The 27,604-nt window shown below is 44.4% G+C and overlaps 2 protein-coding genes across 2 annotated transcripts; both read right to left on the bottom strand.

The window, feature by feature from the left end:
• Positions 6,721 to 19,237, bottom strand: LOC8060759 (ATP-dependent DNA helicase 2 subunit KU70). The gene is made up of 19 exons (XM_002459401.2): positions 19,010 to 19,237; positions 18,786 to 18,863; positions 18,314 to 18,430; positions 17,432 to 17,546; positions 14,342 to 14,447; positions 13,913 to 14,030; positions 13,735 to 13,818; positions 13,611 to 13,669; positions 12,458 to 12,591; positions 12,329 to 12,372; positions 11,069 to 11,145; positions 10,379 to 10,526; positions 9,658 to 9,719; positions 9,061 to 9,121; positions 8,864 to 8,956; positions 8,680 to 8,797; positions 7,811 to 7,913; positions 7,375 to 7,567; positions 6,721 to 7,089 (listed from the first exon to the last, which is right to left on the bottom strand). The coding sequence occupies exons 1-19, from the start codon at positions 19,070 to 19,072 to the stop codon at positions 6,976 to 6,978; spliced, it is 1,887 nt and encodes a 628-aa protein (XP_002459446.1). The 5' UTR covers positions 19,073 to 19,237; the 3' UTR covers positions 6,721 to 6,975.
• Positions 20,608 to 21,984, bottom strand: LOC8056631 (histone H1). Its single transcript, XM_002459400.2, has 2 exons — positions 21,692 to 21,984; positions 20,608 to 21,504 (listed from the first exon to the last, which is right to left on the bottom strand). Exons 1-2 carry the CDS (start codon positions 21,872 to 21,874, stop codon positions 20,905 to 20,907), a joined length of 783 nt encoding a protein of 260 aa, XP_002459445.1. The 5' UTR covers positions 21,875 to 21,984; the 3' UTR covers positions 20,608 to 20,904.

Genomic DNA, 27,604 nt, shown 5'->3' with positions numbered 1-27,604 from the left:
AAATTAAAAAGATGCATAAATTACAATATGAATAGATCAACGCCATGCTAATAAGTCTTACACCACTACTTATCTTGACTCTTTTAGCCGAGGCTTTCAGAGACATGATGAATGTCATGATTATATCGTCTTCGTCCACTTCACAGGAAAAAACATAATACCAAACAACTAAATAAATTGCACTTGCACGTATTAAATCCTCAGCCCTCAAATGTGATTACACAAACACTCACATGATGTCTATTGAGTTATTGATCAATCTCGATCGTTTTGATGTTGGGCAAATCTCTGATCTCGCTGCACAAAGGGATAGGGATGACTTGTCAATGTTAGCAATTCAAGTAGATAGGGATTTCTTTTTATACAAAGAAAAGGAGAGAGATTGAATCTCACGGTGAGCCGATTGATCGATTCTGAGTCTTTTTTTTTTCTTTTTGATTGAAAGCGATCGATTCTGAGTCTTAATTGTTGTTTGGCCGGCAAGGCGTCAACAGGTGCGCGTAGGCCGTAGGGTCCCACCCGGGCCACTCGACTCAGCAGCCTGGTGGGGCTGTGGGCCTGAACGCAAAGGGACCGCAAGCTACAAGGCCGGCGCTGGCGCAGCATCCTTCCTCCGTTGGACATTTTCCAGGCAAATTTTTATCCTTTTTATTACAAACATTATTACTTTGAGCCGGTTAGCTAATCTGAAAATTCATGGTTGAAAATACTGTTCGCTAATTTATCGTGAGAGAAAAATATTATTAGCTGACAGAAAAAATACATATTATAAGATAAGCAAACGGGTATACCGTATACATGTAACCATATACACTGGAGTATTGTAGCTCCACCACTGGGACCATGTATAGATGAATACCAAACACCATATACAACTCACACCAGAGAAATTTAACATATTTACACTCAAAATAGAGATGTTGAATATTCTCAACATTACTACAGAAGCAACAATATTTGCTTCGTTGCCAATTTTTTTAGTCAGATTATCTTTAGTTAGTATTACATCCTTTTCTAGAACAAAGTTTTACTCGCCAAATTTCTTATGTTAGTGTGATGTCATTAGTAATTAGGTAAACTACCACTTTTACCTAAGGTCCATACGATACTATTGTTCCATGCTTGTAAGTTTACATTCACAATACTTGCATTCAGATTATTCCATTCCAGCAATTTCTTTCTCATATCCATGCCCTCCTAAAAGTTGCATTAAGGGGAACAGTGTTGTATACTTCGGCGACTGTTGGATGTTGCATGTTTTTTTTTTGTGAACTATGTTGAACAAGTTTTAGAACTTGTAGCTTAAGGGTTGGTTCCCTAACCAAGTATCTTCCTTAGATCTTAATTTGAGAACCATCTGTCTCAAAAACTAAAAAAATTGAGAACCCTCCCTCACCAAATCCAAAATTTAATCCTTCATTGTTGTTAAGCTCATCCAAAAGTGAATAGTAGCCTTTTCTTGTTAACTTGAGAAAGTCTTTTATTTCTTTTAGATATTTATTTTATAGTAATTCCTGCCACATTCCATTTTCATGACAAAGTTTGTATAACCATTTACTGAGGAGCACTTACTCTGTAAATCTAGATTTTAAATTCTCAAACCTCTTTGTTCCCTAGATTGGCATGCTAAACCCCATTTTACAAGTTTATATTTACTTTTTCCTTGTGCGGATCATTTTGCCAAAAAAAACTTAATCTATAGTATTCTATTTTTCTTGAGAATTCTCGAAGTTTCTAGAAGAAAGAGAGATACATAGTTAAACTGGAAAACACGAATTGATCAGCACAAGCCCTACCACTCACGGATAAAAACTTACCTTTTCAACTTCAAAGTTAGACCACAACAACTCATTGCTTAGAATTTGTCCACACCATGTATGTCCAGACGATAAATCAAGGCCATCTCGATCTAGATCGCTAGAGTGGACCTAGCTCTAGATGCCTTCCTGTTGTAAGATCAACACATCTTGCAAGCCATGACATCGACCGGGACTACCTTTTCTGGGCCTCTTTGTCGTGGAGAAGATATGATTGGGACTATACCTCGCCCAACATTGCCAGCCTTTGATGCTGTTGCACTACACGTATGGGACCTTGTATATAGCAGCCTTATTAATAATGCCAAAATATAAGATGAAACAAGCCTATTTGCATAATCATAACTTATTACCTCCATCTCAAAATAAAAAAAATAACTTTTAGAGTGATCATAAGTAAAACAATTTTAAGTTCAATCAAATTTGTATAGAAAAAAGCCATATTTATGACCCTCAAATTAGTACTCCCTCCGTATCTGAACTAGAGGACGTTTAGGACATAAGTGTGATTACCAAAGAGTCATTAATTAGAGGGTATTTTTCCTTCTTTGCCCATATTAAATAGAGCCGTGGGTGGATACTAGATGTGAAACAAACCGAGTTCAATTGGCCGCCGCTGCATGGCGCCTTTTTACAAGGATTCGAAAATAAATTTTTTCAGCATTTGCATGGCGCGTTTGGGCGCGTTTTTTTGCAGCATTTTTTTCCCTTGCGCGCTTGAGCATGCCTGGGTAACGCTTGAGTATCTGGACACTGCTTGTGGCTATTTAACAGACCTCCTTGCTTCTGCAGACAACGCCATTTCTCTTCTCCACACTCCTCTTCTTCGCTCCTCCGGTCTCCATAGCGCCGCCAGTGTCGACAAGTAGACGCGAGGTAGGAGAAGCTAGCAGTGAGATAGGAGAAGCTAATATAGCAGATTTGTGGGCGAGGCTCCAGTGCGGCACTCGTTTGAACCCATACATGCAGCCATGCATCGTTTGAACCATGCGGCCATGCGTGTGTTAAAGACAACGGCGGCGTGTGAGGGAAGCCGAGCCGACGCCGCGAGTTCCCGAGGAGTCACGATTTGTGTGGAGGGGCAAACGCGTCCATCTCCAGCCTCGTAGTCCTGAACGTCTACTAAATGTGCAACCGGGTGCGGCTCCAGGACGTACTCTAAACAGGATACGGAGGGAGTATAACTAGATAATCATGAAATATATCTTCATAATCTATTTCTTTCTTTGGTATTATAAACAATGCTATTTTTCCTATAAAATTGATCAAACTTAAGATAGTTTAACATGTACTTAACGTGTGTTACGTGCACATTTATAGCATTTTATTATATAACCTAATTCTTATTCCTCAGGATGGTAAGTAACCTAATTCTTAGCTAGAGCTAGTATACTTTTCTGCAAAAATAGATACGACGACCATGGCATGCCCAGAAGATAAAGGCCATCCCTATACCTTTCATGTTCAAAGATCAACACCACATGGTGTAGCCCAGAAGATAAAGGCCATCCCTAGTTTGGGGGACTACCTTTTTCTGGATCACAGAAGATTTGATTGGGACTGGAGGTCACGCAGCACTGCCGGCCTTCCATGCTAATGCTAGGCAGAGGAGCTTATTTACTGCCAGAATTCTAGAGGGATTAACCCAACTTTTGGAAGTGAAAGCAATTCATATTTGAAACCCAAAAAAATGCCACAGAACTAATAAACGCTTGTGCTTGATTCCACCACCTTGTTCGTTTGGCTGATAAGTCATGGCAGAAAGAACTGTTAGTTGATTTATTGAGAGAGAAAAACATTGCTGAATGGCGGACAGATTCGACCGATAAACCTCAGCGGAATATTTTAATAATTATAATTTAGGCTTAGATTGATTAAGCAAATATTGTTGTATATGAAATATATTTATATATTATTGGTAGCCATAAGGGAAATATTTCGGTAGAGAAGTGAGTTGAAGATCATGCTATAAATTGCAAAGTAGAAATATAATATGATAATCTATAGAATCAATTTCCAACTCTCATCCTATAAATTTGAGATAAGCATATTTGTCAGTTTAGGAAAGTTGTGGAATGTTAAATTTCAAGCCAAATAGCCTAATATATTAAGTAGATTCCAATTCCTCTAAAATGAAAAAAAAATCTAAACACCCCCTCAAAGTTATTTTATATATAAAAATCAGATCGTTTCTAGAATAATTTTGACCATTTGAATCCTTTGAACTTTATATAGTACCCTATGTACATATACACATATATATAGCAATGTTGATTATTGTTTTCCTTTTGGTGTGTGAACCGTGAACGTGAACCTACATCGGTTTGTTGTGGTATATTATACTATACTCATGCTAGAGAAGACCTCAAGTTATAACCACCATCGGCGTGTTTGCTAAAGGGCCTAGGGGATGGCCTGAGCTCCCCAGCTGCAGCAGCCCATGTTTGGTTATGCCGGCTTTGTGGGGGTATAAACCCCTATACCCTTACGGCTAGACTTCAGCCAGGAAGCTTGGCCCACCACGAGACGAGTTCAAGGCTTGATCCGACAGCTCGAGTTTCGTGCAAGGAAACAAGACGTGGAGATCAAGCAGGATTCTAGTCGGTTAGAATAGGAATTGATATCGAATTATCTATGGCAATTGTAACCGACTAGGATTAGTTTCCAGATCTGTAACCCTGCCCTCCGGACTATATAAGGAGGGGCAAGGGACCCCCCTAGGAGGATCATATTCTCTCGACACAAATCAATACAACCAGACGCAGGACGTAGGTATTACGCCAACTCGGCGGCCGAACCTGGATAAAAAGCTTGTCCGTGTCTTGCGTCACCATCGAGTTCGTAGTTTGCGCACCGTCTACCGATAAACTACTACCGTGGGTATACCCCAAGGTAGACTGCCGACCAGCTTTCGTCGACAGTGGCGCGCCAGGTAGGGGGTGTGCGTATAGCTCTCCCGACGAACAAGATGGCCATCATCCCCGACTTCGCGGCCATGGCGGGCGACTTCACGTTCACCGTCAGCTTCAACAACTTCACCGCCATGACCACGGAGCAGGTGTTGATCCGATCTGCGCCAACCACTTCTTCATCGACGTCGGCGGCGGCTTCAACCACGCTGGCTACGGTTTCGACCACACCAGCAGCGCCTCCGACCACGCCGACAACGCGTCGCCGCTTCTCTGCTACAAAGGGAGGCAGATCGACGACACCGACCTGCTCAGCCTATCAACCAAGTTGTTTGGCCTACTTGCTCTGACCACGAGTCGCAATAATAATCGCCGCGAAGAACGGCGCTACGACAACCGCGACCACTGTCACGATAATAAGTCCAAAAGCTCGAGGGCCAAACAATTTTGTCGTCACCGACCAGACTTTCATCCAAAGATAAGTACACTTCTAATATCTTATTTATTTTTGGCATAATATTTTTTATTATCCTTCAAAAACAACTTTTTGTTTAGCCACACTAGTTTTTTCTCCTACACGAGCTTTCTAGAGCCGGTACTGTCTCCGACTCCTCCCTACACGTGCACGAGATCCGCCCTCTGCGTTCCGGGTGGTCGGCAGTAGCTCTCTGGCGAGGCTGGCAATCCCACGCGTGTCTAGGTTCCGCACCTCATGCTGATTGTTGGCTAGACCAGAGCTGGTACAAGCTCTAGGATGAATTAACTTGAAAGCACTTTGGGTCAGACCCCAAAAAAACGATGGGAGATCGTTTTTTGAGAGTCGGGCTAGATTGAGCAAGGAACTGGTTCGATAAAGGGAGCAGGTTGTTCTACGCTGCCCACCTCCTCTTCCTATCCTCTTCCTATCCTCTACTTAACTGGTAAACAAACACAATCTCTACTTTGTTTGGTTCTACGTGGCCCGCAACCAAACATGGTCGATGGGAGATCGTTTTTTTGAGAGTCGGGCTAGATTGAGCAAGGAACTGGTCCGATAAAGGGAGCAGGTTGTTCTACGCTGCCCACCTCCTCTTCCTATCCTCTACTTAGCTGATAAACAAACACAATCTCTACTTTGTTTGGTTCTACATGGCCCGCAACCAAACATGGTCACGTGCACGATTTGCACCAGGCCGTGGCTCGCCATAGCCAGGCCGGTCTGAGCCTGGCATCATACACGCCCCATATCTCTTGACTTTTATATACACACTTCTACATGTGAGGGTGGACATCAGTTTGATAGTTTGATCTACTGGGCCTATTTAGTTGAAAAATGTTAGTTTTGGCTACTATAGCATTTTTATTTGTATTCGACAATTATTGTTCAATCATGGGCTAACAGGCTCAAAAGATTCGTCTCACAAATTACAAACAAACTATACAATTAGTTATTTTTTATTTATATTTAATGTTCCATATGCATGCAAGATTTGTGACAAGAAATTTTGAAAACTTTGCAAAACTTTCCAGGTACACAGCACCCAGCTCAAAACAAAGACCGGAGGAACTGACAAAACAAGGTCAGATGCGGTTGAATTCCTTGCACGTGCATCCAACACATCTGCTAGTAGTAGTCAATTACTTATCATGTGGTCTTTGCTTTGGTATAATGGCTAAACCGCCAGGTTTAAAACAAAATGGTCTTAAGCCTTTTGTTTCCTCCTTTTAATCCCTATTCTTCACAACAAAAGACACAGATGACAAATACTTCTCCTTTTTATTCCTTTTTTTCAATACAACAGAGAGATGTTAGCTCAAGAGTTTCTAGAGCGAGCTAGAACTTTGGGCGCATTAAAAACATAGGTCGGATATTTTGGGTTAAAATCATGTTTAAAGAATCAGTGCAGCAAGTAAGCTCAAGCCATAGCTTTTGACCCATAATCTCATTTGAAGTGAAGACGAAGTCGTTTCCCCCCGGCTCTAGTTCATTAGTTCACACAAGCAGAGAAGCTGAAGCCGCGGGAGTCGTGCCAGAGAGGGCACTATCTAGTGGCTCTCCAACTATTCCGAACGACACGACAAAAGCAGATGATACCAAGATAAAATTTAACACATGTTAATTGGCAACTGGTGCCGTCTATTTCGCTATACAAAAAATTGGCACGTAGCCTAAACAGGGGAGGGTTACGGGCTTAGCGCAAGCTAGCCGTCAGACAGCACTACAGATGACAGCCGGTCTGAGAAAGCTTAACAGTTCTGAGTACGCGGCTTCACTTGCCCAGATGAGTCAAGATCCTGCTGACAAGTACGTCTTTCTTACCAGAAACCGGGAGGTCATGCGCGGTCAGGTAGCATTTCAATTCCGCCGCCGTCATTTCCTTCAGCTGCAAATGACAACCTTGGAATTTAGAGAACAATCATGGTAACCAAACAACATTGTAGAACATGCCAATGATTATTTGCAACTGCAGAAACTTCAGCTCTAAATTCATTGGCATATTTCAGAGAAGTGGTATGCTGAATTCCAGTTGCAGGTAGTCGGGAGACATTTTTAATTAACTTTAGCTTGTCGGTTAAGAAGAATTTTATGGCATTTAGTGTCTGCAGAATAAATCCACTGCCTCCCCATTTATGGATATGGATCTTGCTAAAAGGATCTGACTACTCACTTTTCCATTGTCTGCAAGTTCTGCCCAATCATAAACAGCACTCATCTGCGCAGCTGCATCAGTGATTTCCTTCCGCTTTTTTGAAGCATCACCACGGGAAGCTTTCCCTGCTGCTGCTTCTGCCTCCTCTTGGTCATAATTTTCACCATATACTGATGTCTTGAATTCCTCAATAGCTTTGACTACCCCTGGCCTGAGATAAGAATAGCAAGGAACATCCCACACAAGGCACAAATAAGATAAAGAGATAACCATTGCAAATTGCTTTTATATAACCAACAGGAATTCAGCTTGTTCAAGCATTCAATAAGTTACGCTTCCATCTATCTATGCCCTGTTCGGGAAGAGTGACATCACCAACAAGATTGCCTATTTATTTCAGAGAAAAAGGGAGTATATAGTTTAGCATGCATAAATAGACAAGCAAAAGAAGTACCTAGACAAGCCTTCTTCGTGAGGCAGGGTCTCATCCTTTATATCAGGCATCTCATCTTCGCCTAAAGCTAAGGCCTCCAAGATCCCATAGTGTCTTTGCAAAGCTGTTGATGTTGGACAACAGAAGCCGTATCAGAGCATGCAGATGTGACTGAATTTTGTGTAATTACGGAAGTGATTCACAAGTGAATAAAATGATTGTAATAATATACATCAATGACATTTTAGCCCAACAAGCAACATCGCATGTGCAACAAGCACTCACCAAATATTGAATATTTATGTAATCCACCAAAAAAAAAAAGTGCCTGCAATAGGTCTCCCGATAAATACTTTTCAAAGCTATGGAGCATGTTCATAGTGGAGCCTATAGTAAAGTAGATGATTCTAGATGTTGTGGGCTTATAGTTGACCCTAGAGGCCTAGACTCTAAAGGTAAATTTCTGAAGTTTATGTCCAGGTTAAGAAGACCTTTTCAATCACTTAGGGAATGAAACATTTGAGAGGACACAATTCATTCTTGTTCTTCATTTTGCACTCAGCTTTAATATGAACTAATAAGATAGGGTCAAATGCAGGAGTCAAAAAGATAGCTTAAGAGTAGCATTCTCGATAATGACTTCATAGCTACTCCCTCCATCCCAAATTGTAAGTCGTTTGACTTTTTTACCCCAAGTTTGACCACTCTTCTTATTTAAAAAAATTGTGCAAATATAGTCAAATTTAAGTCATTCTTGAAGAACTTTTATTAATAAACCAATACACAACAAAAAAGTGATATTTTGTACAAAACTTTGAATAAGACAAATGGTCAAATTTGATATTAAAAAAGTCAAATGACTTACAATTTGGGATGGATTGAGTATTTACCTGGGTTAGCTAATTGGCATGTAGAGAAATTTTTCAGATCAATACGTTTGAATAGATTTGAAGCTTTCTTTATTTGTTCATCTGTTGCGCGCGGTGCATCATCAAAAGTCACATGAACCTGCAAACCAAAGTAAGAAAATTAGCTTACGCTGATGGTAAGGTTAAATACAACGCCAGTCCTTACTTCTTCAGGATATCTAATATCATCGGAGTATGGAAGATAGATCATGTGCATGCCAGGTGGTTCAAACTGGCCACCAGAGGAAGTAACCTCTTCCTGTTTTATTGACCAATAGACCAGAGTTAATTTTGAAAAGCATATATTAGGATATACATTAATATCAAAATGTTAAATAGACACGGTAGGACAGAATCCCTCACTTGAGCAACAAGGGCTACGAGCTGTGGTCGAGTTGGATTCCCATAAAATGCAAGTGCAAACCTGAAACCATACACATGCTATAATTTACATATATGACTGTTTAAGTTCATTTTGTTATAGATCACCTCGCCATGTTTGGCTCTCTTGTCTCAACGGGCCTAGCATAAAGTTCGGCTACCTTACCTTGCCCATCTAAGAGTTTCTTGACTTTGAGAGAGACAAATTTACTCTCCCTAACAAGGATTTCCTTGCTCACTGCCAAAGGTTGGTTAAGCAAGGCATGGAAACAAATTATGGCCAACGACTTACTTCCTGAGACTCAAACTTCCAGACTAACAGTGGCATGCAATTGCATGTCACAGTACCAACCAGTTAACCACAGCTGGTGATGTGATATGTTTTACTGTGCGTGTATTGCATAATTCAAAGCTACTGCAAAAATGTCACATAAGAGCATAATAACAATTTACAATGCACAAAGATGATTCAGGCCAGCTTTATCCACATTCAGACTTTCAGAGTATTTAGTTTTCTTGATTCAGAATTTCCTTATACAGTTGCGAAAAAAGGCTGATGTGAAAATAATAGTGGCTAACCTTCCAAGACGTAACATTGAGCTATGTAAAGCAACGAAAACACGAGTGCTTCCAAATATACGCTGCATCAGAGCATAAGGGTGAGCCAACTATCTGATAAATGCACAAAAAAAGAAAAGAACACATTCTATGGAAGAGCCTAAAAGAAATAACACATAGAATCCTATGGAAGAGCCTCAAAGAAATTTCTACCTCAGGTTAAAAAAAATAAAAAAATAAAAAAAATCTACCTCACCTAGAAAACTGCTTTAAGTTTGAACTATTTGTTGATGCATAGCCTTAGTTCTATAGTGTAATCAGCTCTTATGTCCCTTGGACATTCTTGTAGTTTTGGTATTGCAGCCCTCTTGTGCAGTAACCCACTGTTTGCCTAAACTGAGTAACAATTTATTTACTTTAATAATAACTAAAAAGATGCAGACAAAGTGCTGCCTCATTGTTGAAACAAAATATGAAATTTTATATGAGAAAAAAATCACTAAATTTGGTTTAGTATGCACCTAAATACTACATCAAGTTGGATACTGTGTTCACCTCATCCTTCTACAATGAAAATATATATTCATGAAGAAATTCTTTAAATTTTGAACTTATATTATCTGCCAAAAGCTCAGAAGCAAGATGACATGGAAAAAATAACGACATTCTCAGCATTAAGTGGATAGTTGCAGTACAGCAGCAAACTACAACTGCTGAAGCAAGCCCAGAAGAACACAGTTACCTGATCACTCGGATAAACAAATGTCGATGGTCTTAAGTTATGATAATCTTTCAAGCAATCCAATGGCTTGAAACCTAAAAGGCGAAGATGATGGCTTGCAACCCTTTTAACCTCAGAGAGTTCACGTACAGAAAATTTGACAGTTGTGCTGCACAACACAAAACGAAACAAAATAAAACAAAACAAAAAAGAATGGATATTAAAAGTGAAACTAATATATAACAGTGTAATCCAACACAATGAAATCCATCAAAATACTAGTGCAGCCAAAACTATCTTGCAAGGCATGCATGCAAAAATAAGCTTCATGATCCTGCAATATGCAATAGACTTTCTAAAACATAAAAAAGGGGTTATCAGTTCACAAGTGAGGTTAGTTTGCGATTTGAAACTTAGAAGTGGTTTCAGAGCCATCCATGTCTGCGAATTCTCAGTGCTCCATAGGAATTCATTTCCTCCATCTGAAAACATGCTCACATGCCAGCTCCCAAGGCTTTTCTCAATATAATGTTTCATAATGATATATATATATATATTCTAAAAGGTGTTTGAAATGAAATTGTTTTGTGCAAGAGTGCAGTTATAAGGATCCTCCTTTTCAACCACGATATAGATAGCAAAAAGATATACAGGTCTGTAAACCATCACCCAAAGATCATACACGAGAGTGCCAGTGTCATGTGTGCTTACTCATTGTACATCTGGAAACGTGTCTGTGCATCCTGAAGTAGAGCCCCAGTATCATTGCATATGAAAGACCTCTCAGCCTGCATAAACATACTAGTTATTATATCTTATATGTGGAAGAATCATAAAAGCAACACTGGTCACTAAATAAATCAAACCCAACTAAACAATTGTATATGGTTGCGCATCCAAGCAATCACATGAATAGACTTCTGTGCCATGTTAAAAGTTTCTAGGCACTACAATAGTTCACAAAAAAGACTTTGAATTATGGGCAAAAAAATTTTTTGGTGCGGTAGATACCTCTCATCTCAACAAGAATTAGCCTTACATATTCAATCAGATCAGATCACTGATAAACTTTAGCTCCACAATCATATATTCATGTGGCTTAGCTATTCCTTTGCAGTCTTGTCTCATCCATTAGTCAAGGGAATTGGACACTAACATATGTGCCTGTAGATTTTTGAGTTTGGTTGTTACTGGTTTTTGCATGTTATTATCTGGTTGTGAAAGAAACACAGATCCACAGTTTTTTAAGAAAAAACACAAAAATGTATTGTAGAGTATCCCAGCACTTGCAAGTTATGATAATGTATATTATACTGTAGAATAATAATAATAAAATAATTTACAAGTATTTTTTCATTCCTTTCTCAACGTGTATGAAGTATGGCCAATTATTCAGCAATTCTATACCCATATCTGTGATAAGCGATAAACTGTGAGGAGACCAGAGCGAATCCATTTTGCAGCAGGGGGACTGGGACACTATATACTCAAAGCCATAGAGACATTAACATAAGAGAGTCCACCTGCAACGTAAAGCTCCTGAGGCGATTTTGCCCCATGCAGTTCAATACTTTGGTAAGCACTAATGCAACATTTGAAGGTTGAAAAAAAGGATGACCAAAATCTATCAAGGGTACCATTATAGAGACCCCCCCCCCCCCCCCAGGGTACAAGGTAATGCCATTCATAATATGGGTTTGCAAACAACCTGATATATATTTGTATTATCGATGACCCTTTAATGTCAACAAATCTCAAAAGTCAAAACAAGAGTATTAGGCCAGAAGTATGCATGATCATTATGGTCTGTGTTGCTGTGACCGATGAGGTGGTTTACAACTTATGTATCATGTATGAATTAACAATAACTTCTTTCATGAAAGACAGTAAACAAAACTAACAAAACTTGTTCACAGGTTAAAGTTTAACCAAAGAAGCGCAACATGGAACTGATTTTAATCATATGCTCACCTTTAATGGAAGGTTACTTAGTGAATCAAGCCATGTGATTGTCCCTGAAAAAATAACCAGCGTATACTTAGATGTTTCAACACCAATAGTTTGTAACAAAGCATGAAATAAACCAAAGTCATAGCATGCCTGGAGTAGTAGGACGGACCAGCGCATATGTATTCACTTCTATGCACACATCATTTGTAATCGCAAATGAAAGAGTTTTGACTCTGCGCTTCTTCATTATTCGTTTTCTCAGTTGATTAGACATATCCTCTAGCCTTTAAAGACATAAATGAAAAATTGTGGTTTCCCCAATTGATTAGTCATATCCTTTAAAGACATCAATATAAAAATGTGGAAAGAGAGAATTTAAATTAAACATCCATTCAGAGAAAATACAAACTTCCCAAATGATTAGAGATCAACAGACCAGCAGCATAGCAAAGCATAAAAGACCAAGCAAGACACAAATATATGGTAGTATAATTTTTAGCATACTCCAACAGCTCTATAGTTGGAGTCTACAAAACCTCTATAATATAAAACAATCAATTTTAATAGATGCACTAAACACAAATAAGTAATTCATGTTCTATTATTGGATAGTGGATAGTAACACAAGAAACCCACAAAATATTATATCATATAACATCAAATACATGGATAACTCTGTCCATTTTTTCTCAAACCTAGAGCTGCATGTTTTTATAATAAGAGAAGATGAGAAAAAAGGGAGGGGGGGTAAGGAGCGTCCCACGAAAGAAGACCAGCCCATACACAAAACTCTGTGCAAAAGTGCCCTCCATGACAGAATTTTTGATAAGAGGTCAAGGACATGTCTACATGAGATACTGCTATGAAGCTGTGGTGCATAGTGGTGTGTGGTTGGTGTTTATTCCCGTGTGTAGAGGGGTGGGTGTGTTCAATTAATTGCAAAGCTCTTGCCCTCTGTTCAAAGAAGGAAAGACAAGTCCAAATGGAAACAAGAGGCAACTGTGATTTCATAAAACATGCTCGGGCGGGCCTGTTTGGTTGTGCCTCCAGGCATAGTTGCTTGGCCTGGCAGCAACCCAGGCCGTCGATTTTAACTTTTAAGCACCTCGCCTGCACCCTATCTACCAGGTCACAATCCAAACAGCCCTGCTATCTCCTTTTATAACTCAAGTGTGAATGTATGATTTATTTGTGCTAGGATTGTAAGAATAAAGTACCATTAAATAAATATCATCTAAATCCAAAAAATACATAAGTAATATTGATGTTTCAAGAAGTAATATTGATGTTTCAAGAATAGTACCTAACACCAGCAGATGGCAAATACTCGGTTATCTCATCCCCGTCCAGACCAATTAAATCCTGGGCAATTGGAGCCGTTCAGCAATGCACATAGAGAAGAGAAAAAAGCAATTATGGAGACTTACTGCATAAAATAGGGACATGTCGAACTGTTCATCAGGCCGGCTCAGTGGAAGAAGTTCAATAGACAGGCCAAGATCTTGTGCATCCTGGAGAAAAGAAAGTATTGTTATGGTAAACAAAGGACAAAAAAAAACATTTTGAGATGTGCTGGCAGTGTGCAGTTTTAAATAGAAGAATTGCCTTTGCACGTTGAACTGTTGTCCTAATCATATCAGTTTTCACTGCTCCTGTAATAGTACCAAAAGGATCATCTTCATTGGTGAATATAAGAATTCGTTTACTGACAGTCTTCACAGATCTGAAAAGTTTCAAATGAGAAACATGGAATGACTAGATTCAGAGAGGCATTAAGTGGTGCGATTGAAGGAAGACAAAGCACTATATGCATGCTACATTCACTTCATCAATCAAATACCTACACAAATTGATGCAGTCTAGTTTGTATAATGTGAACAAATTTTAGCTTCACTGAGTGATCCTACATGAAAGGTTGATGTACAAAGGCTACATAACAAGCCAATAGGCAATAGCCCCCACTAAACAGCAATTTGTTATTGGATGCAAATTACATGACACTGCTCAAAGGCCAAAAGAAGGGAAGTGTCATACCCCTTGCGCAGCAAAGCCTGAGCAACCCAAAGAGCATTATACAGGGTATTCTCCCGAGATCCAGATGTTATCCCATATCGACTTCCAATGGTGCTCATAAAAGAATCTGCAGTTAGTCAGAAACAAAGGTTTATAACCAGAAAAGAAAACAGGATTGCTAACTTTTCCCCCTATACATATCTATCAATCCAGGCCAAAACGAAATTTATATCTATATATCTAATAAAAGCGGTCCACACTACATATCTATCTCTCCATGCAAACCATCCACGTTTGCAGAGCTAGCATGCAATTATGAAAACTCTCTCTCCATGCAATGCAATATACCCACATCAGCTAGCCACAACACCTATTAACATGCATTTAGTTGTCCACATCAGCGAGCCACATCATACAGCAACATCCATTTATGATAATCTACCCCTCCATGCAAGCTTCCATACCAATAAGTCACATAAGCCAATAACTATAGACCGTCCCATTTTCATTCCAAACCATTTGCGATTCCCACAGCAGTGTGCAGGGTATCCTCCTAGTTAACAAGAAAGTATGATAATCTAGGCAGTATATACTGTTACACACTACACTGCGTCAAATTTGAGAACATGAAACCAGCCTGATGAGAAACTATAGTGAGATTTGAGATTTATTTTTTAATTAAGTCTATACGTCTTATGTTTAGACATGTGAAGTTTTGCTCGCGAGTTATGAACTAAAGTTACAACATAAAAGGCGGTAGACTTTCTGTACTTAAAGTGGGTGGAACTTGGAAGCAGTATTAGTGACATGGGAAAAACAGGGAGACCCAAACAAAGTGTTATATGAGTATGAGGCCCATGAGGCTAGGCCCATGAGGCCCATGTATCCCTAATTATATGGCTACCCTGGTTAGGGTTAGCCCATTGAATGAAACCCTAATTCCAAAGTCCAATATGGTATCAGAGCATGGTGAGGGGTAGGAGCGGGACAGGCAGTGGAAGGAAGGCGGTTAAGGAGATAGGTGGAGGTGTGCAGGCTCTCAGCCCAAAAGCGAGCGGGTAGGGACGCCTGCAGTAGAAGGGTGCGGATGGTGTCGTTGGTGGTGCGAATCATGCGCTCAGCCTTGCCGTTCTGGGAGGAGGTATACGGACAAGACATGCGCAAGTGGACACCGTGTGAGAGAAAGAAGGCACGGGAGGTGGAGTTATCGAACTCCCGGCCATTGTCACACTGGACGGCCTTGATGGTGAGACCGAACTGAGTAGACACCCAGGCGAAAAAGTGGAGAAGAGTGGGGAAAGCAAACTCATCAAACACCACATGGCGAGAGATGAGGACGCGACGAGAGGTAAGATCATAGCACCGGTACCCCTTGTGGTCCGGGGAGTACCCGAGGAAGACACAGAGAGTCGAACGGGGTGCCAGCTTGTGGGGAGCAGTGGCCGTGGTGTTAGGGTAGCACGCACACCCGAAGACACGAAGGTGGTCATACCGAGGAGGGGTGCCGAACAGAGGAGAGGATACTCGGGTCGGGAGTGGTGTGGTAAGTGGCTCCCGAGTCGGCGACCCAGTATGGCCCGACAGGAGGAGTCGGAGTCATGGCGCTGAAAGAGTTGGCCAAGGCCGTCGGGCCCCAACCGACAGGCCTGGGCAATACGGCGGGAGGTGGGGCCCCAGGAGATGCGGAAAGAGACCCTGGAGGAGCACAAGCGAGCATGGCCGCCGCCGGGCGAGGAGTTGCACCGCCGGGGGCCTGGAGAGGCCACATGGCCCGCGACCACGGGTTGTGGAAAGATGCCCATGCCGCCGGGTCCCCACCAACAGGTCGGGCCCCCGGAGGAGTGAGCACCGCCGCCGGTGGGTGAGGCTCACTGTTTCCACGTCGACGGCGATGGCTGCCACTTCGGCCCCCCCCACCCTCGCTCGGCTCGGAGGGAGGAGGGCCAAGAGGAGACGACGGCAGCGGAGGAGCGGGACAGGCAGCGATGCAGGCGGCGGCAGCAGCACCAGGGAGGGGAGCATTGAGCCCCGGGCATGTGGCAAGCGGCCCCCCCAACACCCGCTCAGCCCGGGCGGTGATGAGGGCGGCAGCGAGGGCGGAGGCCGCTGCGTGTAGAAGAGAGTCGGGCGGCACAGGAGGCGGGGCGGCGTCGCCCGCGCCATGGTGGAGATGCTGCTGGTTCTGGTGGCGCCCTGCGGAGTCGGTGCTGGAAAAGTCCACAGCAGCGCCTGGGAAAACCGCTGCAGGCCGTGCTTGGCCCACGCTGTCGGCTGCACGACGGCTGACCGCGCCCGCGCAGGGGGCTGCGCCCACGCCTGCGCCCGAGCCCGCGCAGGGGGCTGCGCTCGCGCCCGCGCCCGCGCCCGAGCCCGCGCAGGGGGCTGCGCTCGCGCCCGCGCAGGGGGCTGCGCCCGCGCCCGCGCCCGAGCAGGGGGCTGCGCTCGCGCCCGCGCCCGCGCCCGAGCCCGCGCAGGGGGCTGCGCTCGCGCCCGCGCAGGGGGCTGCGCCCGCGCAGGGGGCTGCGCCCGCGCCCGCGCCCGAGCCCGCACAGGGGGCTGCGCGAGCGCGGCCGCGCCCGCGCCCGCGACTTGACGGGGAGGAGGAGGGGCGGCCATGGCTGTGATGTGTGCCCAAGAGAGAGGAGGGAAGTGGGGAGGCCGCTGGCCAGCCATGGCGCCCGCGGCGGCGGCGGCCCAGGGGAGGCTCACCGGCCGGCGGCGGCGCAGGTGGACGCCTGGCGGCTGGAGGGAGGGAGGAAGCTATCTGATACCATAGACGGTAGTTCAGACTGCGGGGGGATGTTAGAGTATATGAGTATGAGGCCCATGAGGCTAGGCCCATGAGGCCCATGTATCCCTAATTATATGGCTACCCTGGTTAGGGTTAGCCCATTGAATGAAACCCTAATTCCAAAGTCCAATACAAAGACACTTGTATGACGAAGACAACATCACTGCAACCAAACGAAATCAAGGATTCTACTGGACGATAAATAACTATAGCCAAAAATATTATCCACGAACCACATTCTACTGAAAAAAGTTGAGCATGCATATCCATCAAACTTTGACCATGTGTCACCAAGGAACAATTCATATAGTGGGTATTACCTTCTATTGAAGAAAAATCTTTGATGAGTTTTGCAGTGGGTCTATCAAGTTCTTCTCTGTCTCCAACATTATAAACATAAACACCAGCTGAGTCCTGTAAATTCTTCTTCTCTTTCTGCAAGTTGTGAGCAAACCGGATCAAGGAACTGGGCACTATGCTAAGCCATATCTGTGCAATGGTTCTACTTTAAATGCTATCAACACAAAGTTCATGAACAGTGCAAGGGACCTAAGCAGGCAAAGTTGAATATTTGTTGAGAAATGACTAATAACTGATACAAAAAGGACAGTTGCATAGTTAGCTCATTGTTTCACTTTTAAATAAGCAAAATATTTGTTTGGTGCCTTAGTGCGCTCTATGCAGTAAACAATAAGTAATGTTGGGGGAGCACTCATACATGCAGTGAAGCTTTCAAATTTTACCTATCGATGTTTTCTGTTGATATTTAATTGAAATCTAAAACTTTGTTTCATTCGTCTCACAACAAACTATATTAATATTTTTTTTTAGGTTTATAAATTAAAGTTACAATAGAAACTAGTGATCAACTTTGTGTTATGAGCTTATGGCCCTATGGATACCATTTTGTTGCTTTTTCTACTATTAACCAGTAGGGGGGCTACCCCTCCTGTTTCCTAAAAAAATCCAATTATTTGTGACAGGTGGTAGTAATGATATATTGAGTAAAACTGGAAATGTGCAACATAGAGTTCTAACATAATGCAAAGAAGAGTTGCCAACATGCTCTTTCCTTCTTGCACTCTTACGCCCCCAGATGCTTGCGATAAACCAAAGTGACTCAAATAGGAAAAACAAAACTGCAAACTACGAAAATTGCTAGAAGCAGAGGTGTATGCTTACTGATTTGAGAAAGAGCTTACAGTGTTAAAGAAACATATTGCGACTTCATCATAAGATCTACCAATAATTTGCGTCTTGAGAGACTCAGTGATGCAGCTAACAATGGTACGAAAATGTGTCTCCTGCTTTTCATTGTCCTGGAAAAAAAATTTGTTACATTGTTATTTAGTAATGCTGTAAACCCCTACAAGAATGTCAGGGTAGAACTTGGCCAAATAGCAGATAATCTGGTACAGGCAAAACGACAAACCGACAAAGTAGTACATTTAGCATTGCATTACCTAAAGGTTAGGCCAGTACTCACCAGTTGCCTTCTCTTTAAAATCTTATATGGCTATGGATTATAATAGACAAAACTACTCGAAAAAAATCCAGAACAAACTTAATGACCCAACTTCACACTAGGTTTTAATTTCCAAATAGAGACATAAAAAACTGATACACAGATTGTCAACTTCAGTGGCGTAGTCGCGTAGAGTAATCGTGCCTCACCTGGGTGGTAGCAGGGGTGAACATTTTGGGCGAGGCATCGACAAGGTAGACAACCATCTCCTTGTTCGCCTCCCTCTCCTGATTCACCGAGCAAGCAATCCAGCACCCGCGAAGGATGCGGCGCCGCAGCAGGCAGCAGTGTCAAATTACATTTTAGAATACTGGTCCAATAAAAGTGGAAAAGAGAGAAGGGGGAAAAAACGCAGGGAAGAACCGGTACGAACCTGGACGTTGTCTTCGTCCTCATCGCTGTCGTCGCGGAAGATGCCCTCTGGGTCCAGGTCCATGGCGCCGCGGCTTCCGAGCGAGGGGTCAGGCTTCTGGTGGGACTGGAAGGTTCTAGAAACTCGCTAGGGTTTAAGGCTTCCGCGCTTGCTCTGTCTTCTCGAGGAAGAAACAAAGCGAAACTCGGCTCGGGCCTACGGCGCGACTTCTCGGGGAAGAAAGAAGGAAAAGGAAGGGAAACCCAGCTGGGCCTACGGCGCGGGCCAGAAGCTGTGGATATGGGCCATGGGCCAAACGACACGATTGGGGGTGACCGGGGGTCAGGCACGCCGACGACGACGGCAACGGCAACGGCAACGGCGAAGGCACGCGACTCGACGGGGATGAGCGTCGGTGGGAAGGCGGTCGATGAGCAGACGGGCAGGCATTGGCATTCGCGGTAGCCGGCGAGACGACCCTCATCGGTGGAGAGGCTCTCGGCCGCCAAAACAGCCGACGAGAGGCGCTTGAGGACGATGACGGAGGCCATGAGTGAGCCCACGACGGAAGGAGCAGATCCCTAAAAGAAATAGTACATTTACTTAAACTTAAGCTTAAATCGATTCTATCTTTAATAAATTAACGAATAATATTTTTTATTATGATTTATTAGTCAAACGAACAAAGCGTAAAAAAACAGTGGAGTAGCCAAATGCGTAATAAATAATATACTACTCAAAAAATATTATATTTAATATATCTTTATTTTCTAAAAAAACGTTTTTTGACTGGGGAGATACCTTTAAAAAAAGAGGAAATGCTACTCATTCAGAAAAGATGGATTTTACCGTCCAACCAGGCTGAAACAACAACGCAACAGGCCCACTTGAGGCGCACCGTGTGCCGACGGGTCGAGTTACCACGGATAGGTGGGCTCGAAACACAAAGCCAGCAGCAGCCAGAAATAGAAACCATTTCGGTCCGTACGTGGCCACCTGTCCATTGCCCCGAAATTTCGAATGCCCAGAGAGGCAATGGCAAAACACGCTCCCCCAAACGGAAATCTCCCGCCCCGCCCTGGCACCCAAAACACCCGCAACGAGCGCACCTGCTCCGCCGACGGCCGCCACCGCGCAGCGAAACCGCAATCCGCTCCAGCTCATCCCGCCTGCTTCTCATTTTCGGCAAGCGCGCCTCCCCGTCCACGCCACGCGCACCACGCGGGTTGCCAAATCCCAGTCGCGCAAACCCAAAGAATAATTTTGGAAACAACGGCGCCGCTGGCCGCTCTGCGTTCTGGAATCCAAATCACGCAAACCAGAATGCCTTTTGGTTTTGGAAAGCACTGTAAGCAAAGCATGATTCTAGTGATTTCGCCAAGATTCCAGCGTTATTTTCGAACAAATCCCGGCCTTTTCTCACCGTATATGATGCTAAGATCCTTCTCTTTATCCAACAATTGAACGAACCCGATTACAATTACAGTCCAATGCAACACTATTGGAATTACCGTTAAATGCAGGACCCTTCTCTAAAATCTAAATCCAACAAAATCCACCAATGCAACAATCCAACTGCTGCGACACGATGCAAAATCAAGGCAAGAGTCCAGGAATCATGAGATAGCATAATAATACTATTATAGATTAACTTGATGTTCATCATACAGGCAGAGAGGAGCATCGCACACAATCAACCATCGCAAAGTTTTTTACAGACAACAGACTACTACCTCTGAATCCATTATAGCTTAACTTGATGTTCATCATACACGCAGAGAGTAGCTACTGGCGAATCTAGACTCTAGAGCTAATGACAAGACTACGAATGGATCAAAATCCAGATAGGAGGGGGAAATCTATACTATAGGCGGAATGGAGGGACGCAAGGGATCGCCGGCGCCAAGGCAAGCAGCCTACTTCTTGGCCTTCCTGGCCGCGCCCTTCCTGGCTGGAGCAGCAGCGGCGGCGGCCTTCTTTGGGGTCGCCGCCTTCTTCTTGGGCGATCCCACCGCCTTCTTAGACGATGCCACTGCCTTCTCCTTCTTGGCAGCAGCAGCAGAAGCAGCAGCCTTCTTGGCTGCTCCCTTGGCGGGGGAGGACTTGGCGGAGGTCTTGGCAACCTTGGGAGGGCGCCCGCGGGGCTTCGGCAGGGCAGCAGGCGTGGGACCGGCAGGCTTGGCCTTCGCCTTGGGCTTGGGCGACGCCGCCGTCTTAGCCTTCGCCTTCGGCGAGGCCTTGGGCTTGGCCGCGGTCTTGGCGGCCTTGGGTGCCTTGGGCTTGGCGGCCGCCTTGGGCTTGGCGTCGGCGGCAGGGCGGGCGGTGACCGGCAGCTTGAACGAGTTCTTCACCCTCGTCAGCTTCCCGGCGGCGGCGAGCTTCTTCAGCTGCGAGGTCAGCTGCTTGCGGAAGTTGGTGGGGAGCTTGCCGCCGTGCTTCTCCTCCACGTACTTGGCTATGGCCACCGAGCTCGACCCGGTCCGCTCCTTCAGGGCAGCGATTGCCTCTGAAATCATCTGCAACCAAACCCAAAAATAAAAATTTGCATCTCAGATTCAGGATCGAATTCGCGAACATGAACAGAAGCCAGCGCCAAGACCGATCCAACAGATTCCACACCAAGAAACAAGCAATCGAAAGCACCAATCCAGCGGAACAACGAATCAACTCGATCGTAACGGACTGAACCACCGGCGGTCTCACCTCAGCGTAGGGAGGGTGCGCCGCCGGCTTCTTTGCCGTGTCCTTCTTCTCTTTCGGCGCCGCCTTCTTCTCCTTCGGTGCCGTCTTCTTCGCCTTGTCCTTCTCCGCCTCCTGGGCCGCCGGTGCCTCGGCCTCCACCTCGGTCACCGGGACCTCGGCAACAACAGCCTCCTCCGTCGACATCGCGACTACTGCTACAACTACTCTCTCTCAACTCTCCGGGACTGCGCGTGCGCTGGTGCGTTCGCTCGCTGCGTCGTCGGCGGCGGCGGTGGGTGAAGAGACCGGAGGCGAGGACGAGGCCGTTTAAATAGCGGGTGGCGAGTGGAAAGGCTCAGGGACGTAGCCCCGCGCTGCGATTGGCCGAGCGGGTTCACTCGCGGATCGCTACCCCGCCGTGTCTGCAGCTCCCCGCGGGCCGTCGGATCCGCCCGGATCCAACGGGTGGGGACGCTCGCCGCGCGGTGGCTCGGATGCTGGCCTGCTGGGTCGACGCCAGCGGACGCGAACCTGTTGCATCTGTGCTTCTCTTCCAAATCCCCGAGCTGACCTCTCGCGACGTGATCCATCGTTTCCGATGAAACTCGGTGTGTTTGTAGGGGACTAAATTGTCTTTCAAATGCGAGTGGTTTCCTCTAATTTGGTTGAGAATTCAGGGAGAAATTGGGGATTCGGTGGGGACAGGTCTGTTTGGGGGAATCTCCGTGCAAGTGTGTTTCTCTTCCGACTTTGGGGCACGAATTCTCCTGGCAGGATCGATCGTTTCGAACAAAATTTTATACGGACGTGGGTCCTAAAATTATCTTTCGAATGGAAGTGGTCTCGAACAATTTGGTTGAGAATCGGACGAGGAATAGTCGATCAAGTGATGGCTGGTCTAAACGGTGATTCTCCTGCGTGTGTCACGATACAGCGTGCTCGAGCTCACTTTTGCCGTGTACCACACCTAGAGTGCAGGTGCATTGCATGTCGCCAAAAAAAAATTAAGGCCCGCCACGTAGCAGCTAGGCACCATTTTATATCATATACTCCGTATATCAAAATCAAATAAGAGAATACTAGAATGGAAATTAGATCTATATCGATCAAGAACTTGTTTTTTAAAGAAGTGGATCGGAGTTTCTTACTTTGGGCATGCTTGCTGAAGATAGCAGATTTCCATCGCAAAGCTGGCACCTCGTTCTCTTCGTCGGATGTTTTCGTGTAACCACCATAGTTGAATCCTACTTACTCCTACCAAAGACAAGATTTTTGACTAGTCAGGAACGATGGATGTGATATCGGCACACAAGCACGCAAGTTTGATAACGCGGGAGGAATTAAGTGAACATATCAAAGTATAACGGAAAAACATCCATATTCATTTATGATGAAATGCTCGAGTGATTAACTAGGCATATCGATGCTAGATATAGAATGTCGAAAGGTCATTTAATTTGCTATACAAGCACGTTGGTCCTAGAGCCTACAGTGCTCACCAAAATAGGAGTCAAATTTTGCTAATGTTGAAAGGTAGCAAGCAGTGACATCATATTAGGGAAACTTTAGACATTCATGTAGGTGATGAGAGCGGAGGTAAGGACGAGGCCGCTTAAATAGCAGTGGCGACTAGAAACGCTCAAAGACGTCGCACCGAGCCGATTGGCCGAGCGGATCATACGCGGATTGCTACCCCGCTGTGGCTGCAGCTCACCGTGGGCCGTTAGATCCGCCGAGATCTGACGGGTGGGGACGCTCGTCGTGTGGTGGCTCGAATGCTACCCTGCTAGGTCGTTGCATCTGTGCTTCTCTCACGAATCCTCGAGCTCCTCTCTCGCAAGGTGATCCATCGTTTCCAATGAAACTTAGTGTGTTTGTAGGCGATTAAATTTTCTTTCAAGTGCAAGTTGTTTTGTCTAATTTGGTTCAAAATTTAGGGAGAAATTGGGAGTTCGGTGCGGATAGGTCCGTTTGGGGGAATCTCCATTGCAAGTGTGCTTCTCTTCTGACTTTAGGGCACGAGTTCTCCCGATAGGATCGATCATTTCGAACCAAAATTTATACGAACATGGATCCCAAAAATACCTTTCGAATAATAATGGTCTCGAACAATTTGGTTGAGAATCGGATGAGAAATAGTCGATCAAGTGTTGGCTAGTTTGGGCGGTGATTCTAGTGTGTGCGGCTATCACGATATAATTTGCACGATTTTCTTTGCCCTTTAATGCACATAGAGTGTAGGTTCGGTTACATATACCGCCCAAAAGAAATAGATTGAGACCTGTCACGTACTAGTATCTAGGCACCATTATCGAATCAAATAAGATACTAGTGACTTGTAGATTCAACAAAGGGAAACAGTGATCAAGTTATATAAGCATATAATTGTTCTTCTAAATGGCCACACTTTTCAAATAGAAAATTTATAAATTGGCAACGTGATTTCAAATTGAAAACAGCATAAATATATAATGGGAATTAGATCTATCACTCAAGGCTTGTTTTTAAAGAAGTGCATCAGAGTTTCTTTCGGGCATGCTTGGCGAAGACAACAGATTTCCATGGCAAAGTTGGCATTTCCAGCTCCTCATCAGATGCTTTCGTGTAACCACCAAAATTGAATCCTACTTACTCCTACCAAAGACAAGATTTTCGACTATCAGTGATGGATGTGGCATCGGCACACAAGTTTGATAATCTCAGAGGAATTAAGTGAATGTAGCAAAGTATAGAATTTTCAAATGTAAAAAGAAAAACCTCCATGTTCCTTTCTGATGGAATGCTCGAGTGGTTAACTAGGCATATCGATGCTAATATAAGCACATTGGTCCTGAAGTCTGTAGTGCTCGCCAAAATAGGAGTCGACAATGTTCAAAGTTTTCCAATGCTAAAAGGTAGTGAGCAGTGGCATCTTATTAGGAAAACTCCAAGCATTCATGTAGGTGTCCCATGTAAAGCGTTCAACATATTTGCTCCTTTTCTTACCTTTTTTGCTCCTTTTTAAGCAAGCTAGGGTGACATGGGGAGATGTTCCAGTAAAATTGAGTTGTTTCTGTGTAGATTACTGAAAGCCCTAGTTTGGTTTTGGATAATTGATAAAACTCTAGTACTAACTTCTATACTAAGTGTGTGTAGACTTAATGAGGTTGGTACATGCCAAGTGATGGAGCAAGAGATGATCATGGTGATGATGGTGATGACCACAAAATAATCAAGTGCTCAACTTGGAAAAGAAGAAAGAGAAAAACAAAACCCTATGGAGTTTGACGCAAAGATATTGCTTAGGGTTTTAGTTTTGGTGATCAAGACACCATAGAGGGTGTGATCACATTTAGGATAGATAGCCGTACTATAAAGAGGAGAATTCTTTGGCTAAACGATTATCAAGTGCCACTAGGTGTCATTGTTCTTGTGCATGCATTTAGAACCTAGTGAGCTAACTTAACTCCTTCGAAGAAAATGATTGTGAAAATGCTAACACACGTACACATGTTGGTACACACTTTGTGGTTTTGGCACACTTTGAGAAGGAGGTGGAGTTTGAAGGGTAGAGAGAGGATGGGTTCCTCTCTCCCTCCCGCCGAGCTTGCGAGGAGGGATTCGGCGCTTTTTGAGAAAACGAAGTGCATATTTTCTATTGCGTCGATGGGAAATTTGGAGATGTCGCGGGAGTGTACCGGACGCTGGCCACTGAGGCACCGGACGCTGAGTCTATGCGCCGGTGTAGTCAGTGCCTGGCCCAGCTAGGGTAAGGCACCGGACGACACGCACCGTACGCAGGCTTGTGCGTCCGGTGGTACGTGTCCGGTGTGAGGTCCGTTTTGCAATGCTCCCTGGGTTTAAGTCCGATGAGCACCGGACGGTCCGGTGCTCAGCTTCCGGTGCCCTGCGCATATTACGAACCTCCCTGCGTTTAAGACTGGTGTGCACCGGACGCGTTTAGGAGCGTCCGGTGCTTTGCAGGTTACCATTAGACTCTGACGCGAGTTTTTCAAAAGGCGACACGTGGCCGTTTCTGGAGCACCGGACGTAGGGGTTGAGCGTCCGGTGCCCCCTGAAGAGCGTCCGGTGACCCCGAGTTTTGCCCAGTGAAGAAAGCCAACAACTCTATTTGTTTGAGTGGCTTATAAATACGTGTTGGCCGACTTAGGGCTTACTCTCTTGGCATTCTAGCATACTTGACATACTTGTGAGCCTAAGCAAACACCTCCCACTCATCTCCTTCATAGATTATTCATCTTTGTGAGATTAGGAGTGATTCCAGGTGTATTTGCTTGAGTGATTGCATCTAGTGGCACATGGGGATCGTTTTGGCTGCGGTTTTCTTGTTACTCTTGATGGTTGCCGCCACCTAGACGGCTTGGAGCAGCGGAGGAGGATTGACACGAGTTGGTGATTGTTCGTGGCCATCTCCCTGTGATTGTGAGAGGTTTGTGCCTACCTCGGCGGAGAGCCAAAGGCAACATTAGTGGATTGCTCTTGTCATTGAGCTACCTCACTTGTGGGTAGGTTCTTGTGGTGTCCTAGTGAGAACGAGGTTCGTGCTACACCTCTTAGCCACCGAACCACCAAGTGTTGGTCGACACAACAGGGACGTAGCATGCCGGCAAGCACGTGAACCTCGGGAGAAAATTGTTTGTCTCCATTGTGTTTGTTCTTTGGATTTCTCCTGGTGATTGGACGTCATATTATTGATTGGTTCATCCCTTCTACATGGTGGTATACATATCTCATCCTATCCTTTACTTACCGCAAAGTAGTGTAATTAGTTTAGTTGCTTACTTTGTCTTGTGTAGCCTAGTTCACTAGTGTTCCTTGTAGAGACTTAGTTCTTGTATGCATAGTGATCATAGCAACTAGAATTGTTGGGTAGGTGGCTTGCAAACACCCCTTTAGAGCTAGAGCAAAAAGCTTCGCTTTGTTATTTACTAACCTCTTGCTCTAATGAGTTTGTAGAATTTTTAAATAGGCTATTCACCCCCCTCTAGTCATATTAGGACCTTTCAATTACTTTGTGAGAGAGAAAAGATGTAGGTATGTGAAAGGTCCTAATATGGCTAGAGGGGGGTGAATAGCCTATTTAAAAAATCTACAAAACTTACTAGAGCAAGTGGTTAGTAAATAACAAAGCGAAGCTTTTTGCTCTAGCTCTAATGGGGTGTTTGCAAGCCACCTATCCAACAATTCTAGTTGATATGATCACTAAGCACACAAGAGCTATGTCACTACTCACACTAGAGAGCTACCTAAAGTTTCTATACAAGTAAGTAAGCTACTCTAGTTTGCAAGAAAGTAAGAGAGAAGGTTTGATCTTTATACCACCGCGTAGAGGGGATGAACCAATCAATAATATGAAGTCCAAACACCGGGAGAAAACCAATGAACAATCACAATGGAGACACACAATTTTTCTCCCGAGGTTCACGTGCTTGCCGGCACGCTACGTCCCCGTTGTGTCGACCAACACTTGGTGGTTCGGTGGCTAAGAGGTGTTGCACGAACCTCGTCCTCACTAGGACACCACAAGAACCTATCCACAAGTGAGGTAGCTCAATGACACGAGCAATCCACTAATGTTGCCTTTGGCTCTCCGCCGAGGTAGGCACAAACCTCTCACAATCACCGGGAGATGGCCACGAACAATCACCAACTCGTGCCAATGCTCCTCCGCTGCTCCAAGCCGTCTAGGTGGCGGCAACCACCAAGAGTAACAAGAAAAACGCAGCTAGAACGATCCCCAAGTGCCACTAGATGCAATCACTCAAGCAAATGTACTTGAAATCACTCCCAATCTCACAAAGATGTATAATCTATGAAGGAGATGAGTGTGAGGTGTTTTCTTAGGCTCACAAGGATGTCAAGTATGTTAGAATGCCAAGAGTGTGAGCCCCAAGCCGGCCAAACACGTATTTATAACCCCTCAAGCAAATAGAG

Source organism: Sorghum bicolor, chromosome 2, assembly GCF_000003195.3.
Source record: "Sorghum bicolor cultivar BTx623 chromosome 2, Sorghum_bicolor_NCBIv3, whole genome shotgun sequence".
In the NCBI taxonomy this organism is placed as follows: domain Eukaryota; kingdom Viridiplantae; phylum Streptophyta; class Magnoliopsida; order Poales; family Poaceae; genus Sorghum; species Sorghum bicolor.
This window is presented reverse-complemented; position numbering and strand designations above follow the sequence as displayed.